This window comes from Gavialis gangeticus, unplaced genomic scaffold, assembly GCF_001723915.1.
Source record: "Gavialis gangeticus isolate Ggan-Ray unplaced genomic scaffold, GavGan_comp1, whole genome shotgun sequence".
NCBI classification, from domain to species: Eukaryota; Metazoa; Chordata; order Crocodylia; family Gavialidae; genus Gavialis; species Gavialis gangeticus.
The window spans coordinates 24,190,857-24,201,856 of NW_017728996.1; the positions used below are offsets into that span (position 1 = coordinate 24,190,857).

At 42.8% G+C, this 11,000-nt stretch overlaps 1 protein-coding gene across 1 annotated transcript in view; it reads left to right on the plus strand.

Moving 5' to 3' along the window:
• LOC109288582 (NAD(P) transhydrogenase, mitochondrial-like) overlaps positions 1-11,000 on the plus strand; it is a 137,640-nt gene that overhangs the window by 9,567 nt on the left and 117,073 nt on the right. The window contains exon 2 of the mRNA XM_019504156.1: positions 1,109-1,305. Within this exon, the coding sequence (XP_019359701.1) occupies positions 1,167-1,305 (139 nt within the window). The 5' untranslated portion in view covers positions 1,109-1,166. The remainder of the gene's footprint in view (positions 1-1,108; positions 1,306-11,000) is intronic.

An 11,000-nucleotide genomic window follows, 5' to 3' on the forward strand; every position in this document is an offset into this window, starting at 1 on the left:
AAGCATGGGGACTCTGCCACATGAGATGCTGTGGTGCTTTAATTAGAGTGGCTCTCTGAACTGCTCTAATTAAGGCGTCACCCCCAGAGCACATGTAAAAGTGCCCTCCATTGTGAGGTACTAGAAAAATGCACGTTAGCCTACTTTAATGTGCATTAACTAAAGAGTATGGGTTTTAGTGACACAATAGTGCACATTAGTCTATTTTAATGCGCATTAGCAAAAGTGCACGGGTTTTTCGTGACACTTTAATGTGCATTAAAATAGGCTAATTGGCATTAAAGCACATGTATAGATGTGCCCGTATCTGCCCAATATGGAACTCTAATACCCAGAAGTGTCACATTTGTAGTAACTCCATATCTGGCTCTTATCTTCTGAGAGCTGATAAATAAAGTAAAACCAAAAAAAGATACTTACTTTTAAATCAGTTAAAACAGTCTCATTAAAATATTGGTGAAGTACAAAGAATATGTGTCTTTAGTATATGACCCATACTATGCGCAACCATGCACAACTCCAGTAGACTGGAGTTTGGAGGTGAATGATTTTAAAGAGAAAGCAGTGCTCTATGGACTGCTAGCTGCTATCCATGAGACTTTCTTTACATGTGGAGATATGTGGTGTGGCCATGGAATTCATTGTTTCACTTCCCCTTTTCAGTGTCAGAAATTAAATCAGTGAAAGGTCTTAAACTAAAACTTCTCTGTCATGAAAAGGTTTTTCTTTTGCATAGAACAGTCTGGTTGCATAAAATAATCAGTAGTCTGAGCAAGGAAAGCACTGTTAGTCATTATCCTGGACTGAAGAATTAGAAGTCAGAACAAAATATTTCTGTAACCTTTGCTCAATTTGTTTATAATTGTGACTGTAGCTGAAGTCAGGCTGAGTCTGACTTGGCAGAATGCCTGGGTAAGTCATCATCTTTCAATTCCACAGACATCACCTGATGGAAAGGCCTTGTGCTTTAAGTCATTCTACAGTGTAATATTAGAGGGATATGGCTGGGTTTTCTCTTTGCTGTGACCTCCTGAACATAAAAATATACAGATGTGAGTTGGATTAATCAAGCAACTTGGTTTTAATAAGATTTTTTTTATACCTACAGGGCAACTGGACCAACATCAAGGGCACAGAGGAGTGTTTTTTTCACTCCATTTGTGGAGATGGCTGGCCTAGTACGGTGTATTACCAGTTGCTCAGTGCCCTTGCTTCACAGTATAAAAGTTAGGACATTACAACCAGCAACTGGACAACGTTCTTTTAGAACTTTCCAAATCTTATGGAGTCAACAGGCAGCAAAAGGTACAATATGCATGTAACATTCATGCAAATGGTTCTGTCATAAAGTATAGTTGTGTTTTAAATTAAACATATTGTAGTGGAAGTTTGTTTTCTGATACAGATGTCATATAGGGGTCAATGTCAGGTATAACAGAAAAATCTAATTGAAGATTAAACTTTTAAAACAAACTTCTGCATTTCCCATATGGTCAATGAAAATGTTTATGTTCATCATGGCTTTGTTATATCAATGACTTGTTTCAGTAAAAATAGATGATGTTTCATTTAATCTTGAAGTAGGCCTTAATTTATGAAGAGCTTTTTATACTTCTTATTGAAGAAAGACACTGGGTACAGCTCTGAATTCAGCCTTGTTGCTCTGCTGGAATTAACCCAGATTTAAACTAATAAGACTGGATGCAGAATTTGCTATACTGTGAGCCACGATGAGATTCAAGAGCTCACTGAGTTTCTGAACATTTAAGAAATTTAGTTTAAAAATTCATCTGATTACTATTGGTGATGAAGTGAACACTTAATAGAATAGTAAGTGTTAACAGTTTAATTTACCACCATTCAAATGTCAGCAAAGATTTTCTAAGTTATCTCTAGCCAGTTGCCAGATACTGTAATTGTTACCCACACCAAGGAGGTAGGAGGTAGTATTCTTATTACACAGGATCTGGGCTTCACAGTGAAACAGACTCTTAGGGGAGTATAAGCCTAACCCTTCACTGAGTGAAAAAATGTACTGATATTAATGTTCCAGGACCAGTGCCTGATTTATTCAGAAAAACATTTTATAAATACTTGCATCAGACAGTTGTTTGTAGACATGCGCTAGTGTACATGTATGTGCAGCTACATTGGTTTCCATGTTTGCATTTGTGTGTCCTGCACTTGTTTTTTTGTTTTGTTTTTTTTATTTATGATTTTCACAGGCACTTTCTCAAAACAATCAAACAAATAAACAAAAACTTTTGTGAGTCTGGAGTAAGGGGAGGCTTTATTCTGTGACAGAATTCCAGTTCTTGGATGGTGGAGATTGTGTGATGATGCTAGTTCTTCAGGCCCAGACTTGGGGAAAGCCTTTAAAGTATGGCTGTCTAACTGCAGACCACAACTGCCCCATGAAGAATGAAAATGTCGTCCCCAGGCTTCTGTCCAGCTGCCGCTCCACCCATTGCTTCTACTGTTGCAGCAGCCAGGGTCCCCAGGCTTTCCCTCTGTACTCTGGCTTCTGCTTCCTGCCCCCATTCCTGAGGGTGGGGCAAAGGTAGGCAGTGGGAGGGGTCACTGTACACGGTGGAGGGAGATCCAGGCTGCCTGCATGGTAAGAGAGGGGCTGGTTTGCTCACACACAGCCATGAGGGAGGTTGCGCTGCTCACATTGCTGGTGTTGTGAGGGGTGGAGCAGTCTAGGCTGCCCATGCAGCATGGATGGAAATCAGGGGAGGGAGGGAAGGGTGTCTGGAGTCCATGTGGCCCATGTGGTATGTGAACTTCCTGCCTCCAGAAGTTGGATAATCTTTCTTTAAAGAAAATGTACACAAAAATACTGAGAGATATTGCTTAATTTGCATTTATTAGATTTCTTCAGGAACCAACTTGTGAATCCTATTGATATAACCATAGAATTGGGACATGTGTAGATGAAACTGGGGCCTTAAATTGAAGTGTTGAGTTTTTCAAAACACCACTTCAGTGCAGGGCCTTTTAAACCCCAGGGTTGTGCACATACCCGAACTTACCTGCCTCTTCCGTGGCAGGGAAGGGAGGGCAAGCTGCTGGTGGGCGGAGCAGTCCCTGGGCTGCAGAGGAGTGCTGGTGCTTCCCTCCATGGAAGCAGTGGCCCCCACCCCAGGCAGCACCCAGCTCAGGTGGTTCTGGGAGGCACCACAGCCACAGAGGGAAGCACTGGGACCCCGTGCAGCTCAGGCAGACTCCAGGGGAAAAAAAGAAAAATCAGGCTCCCTGCTTTTTTCTTTGGTGGAGTGTGCTTTCCTCGGCTGCTGCCAGGCTGCCTGCTGAGCCCCTGAGCTGCACGGACCCCGGTGTTTCGCTTCGAGGCTATAGAGCAGCAAACTAAAACTCCTCACAGAAGTTTTAGTTTGCTGCTCCCCAAGTCATTTAAAGCGCATTATGTTGCCGAATTTGCTACAGCAGCTAGAATTTCTGTGCAATATGCTGCTGATGTGTGCAAACACCAACACCTTTAAAGGGATGCAAAAGCATTTAACCCACTTTAACGTGTCATGCATACATGCCCCTCATTTCATCTACAAAGGGCATTGATCTCTAACATTTTTCTCATAAAAACTTGATTAAAAAAAAAAGTATAGCGAACTGGAGAAATGCAAAATCCCTGTTTCACAATTCCCAGGACTAAGCGGTCTCTTCCACATAGATTCTAGTCATACACGGAGAAGTCCATGTGGTCTTAGGAAGAGGTGGATTGTGCCACAGAGTTGGACTAGGACTTGCATATTGTATGTGTATATGTAGCAAATGCTTGTTGTAGGGGTAGTCACAATCCCCCCTGATGGCTGTTCAGCTCTTGCCAGTCTGGCTCCCTTTGGGCCCATTTACTTGCCTGCCATGCTTTGATGTTATTAACTTCTGAGGAGAGGAAGGCTGCCAAGGTTTCCCAAGCCTGCTCTTATCCTTATGACCACAGGTGCCTGTGGTCATTGCCTTAACAGCCAATTATGTGAGTTACATCCTCCCCAATTCCCACTCCCAAGCCTCTGAGGTGATATACTGACACATCCCCTTCCTGGGCTCTGGGCTTCTGGCCCCAGTCCTCACCTCTCCTAAGCTATGGGCTCCTTGTCCCTCCCAGTCTCTGGTTGTGGCCCCACACGTAGGCCAGGTGAGACCTTCAGGCTCCCAGGCTCTGCTGATATTCCCCTGTGGGCTCTAGACCTCTGCTGCTTGCCCCTCCTGGGCTCCAGACCTCATGGCTCCCTGACCCTGCTGATATTCCCCCCTTTTGGGCTCTAGGCTCTCAGGCCCTCCTCACACTTGCCCTTCTCTGGTCATATGGGCTCCCAGTCCCAGTCCTTGTCTCTCCTAGGCTACAGGCTCCCTGGCTCCCTTTGTCCCCATCTGTGATCCTCAGTCCTTGGCCCCACTCTGGGCCCTGGCTCCGCTCCTAGGGCAGTTGAGATTGCCAGGCTCCCTGACTCTGGCAGTCTCCAGCAGTGGTCCCTGACCTTTGGTCTATCTCTGGGCCCTGGCCCCACTTCTGGGCCAATGAGACTTTTGGGTTCCCAGGCCCTGCTGGCAATCTGCTCCACCTGGGCTCCAACCTCAGGCCTCCTGGCACTTGCCCCTCCTGGGCTACAGACCTCTGTCTGCCTCTCCTCATGCTTTGGGTTTCTCCACCCTTGTTCTCAGGCCTACATATTCCAAGGCCTGCCTCGCCCCTCTCAGGCGCTAGGCCCCTGGTCCTGTTGACACACTCTCTGCCCTCAGGGCCCCAAGCCCTCATGAGCTCACCCACTCCTGTTCCCATGCCTCCCTCTTCCAAGGCCTGGCTCATCCCTGAGCTCTGACCTTGTTCCCATGCTCAGTGCAGCTTACTGCCAGCTCAGCGGTTATCTCAGGAGCCCTGCTGCCAGGAGCTCCTCTCCTTGTAGCACTCAGGGCTAGAGTGCCAGATCAGCTCAGGCCCTGGGCTTATATGGCTCAAGCCCGGCCCCCTTTCAGTCAGGTGACACTCTGATTAGCCCCCCTCGCCACCTGCAGGCTGCTTCTCAGGCAACCTCTCCAAGCACCCTGGCACAGTATAATGCAGACAGCACATACAGAAGTACTATGCACCATTTTAATTTGGCTTCCGCTCTGATTGCATTTTAACTTGTCACAGCTCCATCTATTTTCAAAAAGCCTGTAATCTCTTTCATTTAAAGAGGAATTTGCAATAAGAGGAGCTCAAAAACAAACAACATTTATTAACCATCCAGAACAAAACAAAAATTCCCACAGTTGAGTTTGGCAGCAGCTTTCTTGATTTATACGCTAATATAATATCGAGTATATGCAGAAGGCCAGCCAGCTTGCACAAAAATACACATCCTTCTTTTCCGCTTTTATTTAATTGGGGGACAAAAATGCTGAAGTTTTGCACAACAAACCTTCAAAGATCCCTCAATGTTTCACAGGAAAAACAACTTCATCATGGTTGTGGGAGTGGATTTCATTTTAGTAAAGCACTAGAACAGGTTACTTAGAGCAGTGGTGGAATCTCCATCCTTAGGGGTTATTAAGACCCAGCTAGACAAAGCCTTGGCTGGGAAAATCTAGTTGGGGATGGTCCTGCTTTGAGTAAGGGGTTGAACTTGATGACCTCCTGAGGTCCCTTCCAAACCTAATTTTCTATGATTTTATGATTTTAGAGACGGAAGAAGCAAGCAGGGTACAGCCAACTATCTGTATGTATTTAAAGTTTATCTTCCTCTGATGGTGTATGTATACTTGGACATTGATCTCGATGTGAAATGCTCACAATTTCCATTCTTACTACCTCAAGTGTGTGCTGTAGAATCAGTTTCAAAGCTTCCCAACCTATCTCTCCTTTTATACTTCATCTGTGATTCCACTTGTGCAAACATGAAGTGATTTACAATGGGGATTAGCTTCATAAGCTAGTTTTAAGGATATATGGACATCAGAGCCTTCCAATACTACATCCTACTAACTGTCACATTTTCCCCCTAAAACAACCTTTATCTATATAGATCTACAACATGAAATTTGAAGTCCACTAAGACAAAGAGACAGAGATGGTCAACTACACAGAACCATATTTTCTCCTGCACCTCTTGAAGCCACTTAAATGCAATTATGTATTTCGGCCATTATCTTTAGGGTTGTAAATTTGAAACATGGCTGTGATTCTTGGCTGGAACCCAAATACAGGGGGCCAAAATCCACTTTCCTACAGCTCAGTTGTCATGAAGTCAATGGACTGATTCTAAATTTACCCTGGCAAACAGCAGAATTCAGCCCTGCATCAGAACAATCCAGTCTCTAAAATCATTTTTGCCCTTAACTTCAACTTTCTGCCTCAGTGCTTTCCATTTCAACAACATTTCATCCTCAAAACTCTCTTATTAGTTTGGTGCTGCAAATCATATTATCCCCACTTTACAGATGGGGAAATTAAACACAGGACAATTAGTTTCTTTTGAGGGATTGGGTTGTGAGTGACAGGGCTAGAAACTGAATTGAGGAGTTCCTGGCTCCCAGCCTTGTTTGGTCTAACCTTGGGATCACCTGTTTAAATCAGCACATGGAAGTTCTCTTGGATATGTAGTAGGATCTGGTGAAACAGGAGAAAAGTATCCCATACACAGAAACTATTCATGTAGTAATATAATTACTATAACGTTAATAACAATGTCTAAATACCTTGACTGATATTACATGACCATGATTTATAGAAAAAGGGATTAGCAAGTCTTTTAGCAATAATGCAAAATATTGCATTAAGAGAAAATGGTCTAATCACTTTTATCACTAGAAGGCAACTCAGACTAAAGGGCGACCATAAATTCTGTTTTCAGTATGGAATCAGAACTTGTGGTAGAGGTGGTATCTTTTATTAGACCAACTAGATATTTGCAAATGGGCCATTCTTGTGACATTCACAGGTTGTCAGCCTTGAATGTGGCACAGCACCCAATGAGATACACATGATATAAACTGCCAAACTGCCATCAAAGGGAAAATTCAGTGGGGCTCTTGTAAAATTATGCTTAGTGTTTTACTGCCAGCTGAAAAACTAATAGGTCATACTAAAAGGAAGCAACTTAAAATTCTGCAAAAGAGAGATGAGCCTGGTAGCTATTATACCACAGGAGTAAAACAGGCAGCAGGGAGAGTCATAGGGAAGCTAATGTCACAGAGGAATTCTTCTTTGTTTTGTAAATGATGGAAGATGACTTTATCTTTCTGATAGTCATTGCTCTGTATTTATCGTTAGAGGGCTGCCTGTCCTATGATGTGAGATGCAGAGCAGCACTTCCTACTATCTTTGCAAAATCAAGTGTTTCTCTGATGAACATTTTTTACTATATATATACATGTGTGTACATATGTATACATACATACATATAAAATCTCTAATTCCAAGTTTCTGATATATATGTATGAAGCAGAAACTTGGAATTAGAGATTTTCCTTTCTGAAAATAAACCTGTTTCTTCACATATACACATGCCTGTTTTTTCATTTTACTTATATGTAAAAGGAAGAAGCAGGCTTATATTCAGAAAGGAAAACCTGTAATTCCAAGTTTCTGCTTCTAATACAACCACATGGAAAAAGTGAGGCAGTATCCCATATTCTGTTCTGGCACCATGTTGTCTGAAGTTTATGAGAGGAATAGCCAAACCGCAGCTCACAAGTTGCATGTGGCTCCTGGACAGTTTAAATACAGCTCCTGAAGAATATTTATCTACAAATTACTATTTGAGGTGGGGGACTGTATATGGCACTTATTCTGGTAATCTGGAGCTAGCGTATCTTGAAAGTTTTGTGTCTGTGACTCTTGGCCACGTCAGGATGTCAGTTTGTGGCTAGAAGGGTTAGGAAGTTTGTCCACCTTTGGTCTGTTAATTGTATAGGTCCAATTGTAACCTTTAGGTCCAAAGAAACTAAGCTGCCAGGTAATTAAAAATCTGCCCCCGGGTCTGGATTGATATTTAAATTTTACAAGTGACCCCTATCTATTCCATGGTATAAAACAAAACACCAGATTCAAATATATCTCCCAAAGAATAGAATTAATTTATCATTTTTAATTCTCTGGATCATTTTTAAAAATAGGTTGTGGCACTCCACTTAAAAATATGCTGAAGAAGAAGGGTTAGTTTTAAAGCAGTACTTCTTACACTTTGATCTGTGCAGTATTGGGGGTGTGCAAAATCTTTATTTGTGGGGATCAAGTAATAAATCAATCAAGCCAGCAGGTGATCCATGAAGTTGTCCAGAGAATGACAGGGATTTGGAAGAATTTCTCTTCTAGACCTTATTGGGGCTCCTTGTTATTTCTTCCTTTCTCTCTTTCTGCTTGTCTACTTTTGACTTTTTTGCCATTTCTGTTTTACACAGCATCTTTCAATTGTCATTACCAGAAATTCCAGTAGCAACTCTGATTCAAGAATCCTAAAGAAAAGCTTGCTGGAATAAGTTTGCTTTGTAAGGCTGTACAGTTTTTTTTTGTTTGTTTGTTTAACTAGCGTTGTGCATTTTCATACAGTTATCTGAATCAAGTGGTGTGGTTTCTTCCTTGGCTGCAGATAAAGCTTGGGACTATAAATGTCCAAATTTCCAAATATTTTTTCTGTCTTTCTGTCTGTCTGTAATTTGGTTGTTGCTGTGATATGTCAGTAGTGTTCAGGGACAGAACCAAAGGGGGCGTGACAGTGCAGTTGCACCCCACTTTGGTTGTGTGTCTCCTGCACACTAAATTCTCAGTGCACACTGGCATGTCAGCAGACCTCCTGCTGGGAGCTTCACATGTGCTGGGAGCAATATGAGCTCACTGGCTGGTCTTTCTGGAGCTCTTGCCTTCAAGCAGCTCCGTAGCCTACTGCCATTTGCTCTTTCCTTCCCTTCTACTCATCACTGAATTCAGCAGCAGAGGAAAGAAACGAATGAGCAGTACCCTAATCCCCAGCTGTCACAGAGCCCATGGGCTGTGCACTGCCTTGTCCCCTTCTTTCCCCTGTTGCTGAATTTTGATGGAGGATGGGGAAGGAGGGAAGGGAAGAGAAAACCAGAGCAGGCTCCTGAGAGCAGCGACTCCAAGCAGACCCTACACTGGTGCTCATTAAGCTCATAGCACACGCAGAACTCTGGCAGGTGCTATGCTGTCATGACAGTAAGCTCCCATCCAGGATCACAGCAAGGGCCTGTGGCCACACCCACTTCGACTGTATGACACATGCACAATGACCCTATTCATTGTGCTGTGCCACACAGCCAAAGTGGGTTTTGGCTACGCCACCATGGTTTAATCCTGGATCTGTCCAAGGTAATCTTTTCTGCATGTACTGTAGACAGTTGAGTTATGTCCAGTATTTATCAATTGCAAATGTACCAGTATGTATTTGTAAATAGTGCTTTTTATAATTAAACTGTTTCTCATTTACTTTACTTTGCTTATATTATCTCATTGGGCAATCACTGTCTGGAACATAATAAAATAATCTAAACTACTGTTCTTGTAAGCATAAAATAAACAAACTTTAATAGCCATTTTCTTTATGGTCCTGCTTACATAGTTTCAGTAAGCAAACTGAGAAATCATGAACAGACTCAAATGAAAAGAATGTGGAAATCATGTCTTAAATGAGTTTTCGGAAAGTATCTTACATTCAGACTGCTCTGAGCATGCAGAAAGATGCATTTAAAAATCAAAAGACATTGTCCTAAAGGAAATATCTTAGGGCAAGATTCTCACGGGCCATAGCACCCCAGGATTCCTTAAGGTCCTTTTAAGGGTGCCACGAGGTGATAAAATGGTAACACTGTTAGTTGTGCTAATGATTCACAAGATAAATGTAGAGATTTCAAATAGGAAACCACAGTGTCAAAAGCATTTGGACATGCTGTGGTCTTTCTGAGTTTTTTGCAACAGAAGAATTGCCCATTTTATATTCCTGTAGTTAAAAAATGAATGGAAAGTCAGAGCTGCCATTTTCCAATGGTTGCCTTAAGCCTATTTATAGATTCATAGACATTAGGGCTGGAAGGGACCTTGGAAGATCATCGAGTCCAGCCCCCCTGCCCAAAGGGCAGGAAGTCAATAGGAGTCATAGCATCCCAGCAAGATAGACATCCAAATGTCTCTTGAAGGTGTTCAAAGTAGGTGCTTGAACCACCTCCAGCGGCAGTCTATTCCAAACCTTGGGGGCTCAGACAGCAAAGAAGTTCTTCCTTATGTCCAGCTTGAAATGGTCACGGAGGAGTTTGTGACCGTTTGATCTTGTCATCCCTTGGGGCACTCTGGTGAACAGACGTTCCCCCAGATCCTGGTGAGCACGCCTGATTAACTTATAGGTGGCCACCAGATCACCCCTGACCCTACGCTTTTCCAGGCTGAAGAGTCCCATAGTTCTCATCCACTTATCGTAAGGTCTGTTTTCCTGATCTCTTTATCATGCGTGTGGCTCTCCCCACGCCTTGGGGTGCCTGGAGCCTAAAAAGGTTGAGAACCACTTTCTTAGAGAGTGGACACACATACGTTTGGAGCCCTTTCAAAGGGGAATGTTTCAAAAGGGCAGCAGTTGTTTCAGTCTAATTGTTATGTGTGAAAAAGCTGAGAACAATTTAAATTTACAACTTTAACTCTGGATAAAGCAGAGTTAAAGTTGGGGTTTGAACTGAATTGAACTGAATTTGAATTGTTCTTAGCTCATTCACACAAAATAATTAGAACATACCAAGTGCTGCCTTTTTGAAGGGCTGCAAATGTACTTATGCCCACATCCTCAGGCAAGACTACCACTTTCCTCACATGTTCAAGTCAATGGAGCTACTCATGTTCTGCAAGTCAGAGGTGCATATGTCTTTGTTGGATCATGGCATAAAACCATGCCTATATTCTGTTCACTCCAGTGATTACACTATATGTAGTTATACCCAAGATAGCTCCAAAGTACCTTGCTAGTAGGCCTGTGTGAAGCGGCTAGTATTAGCTTCAG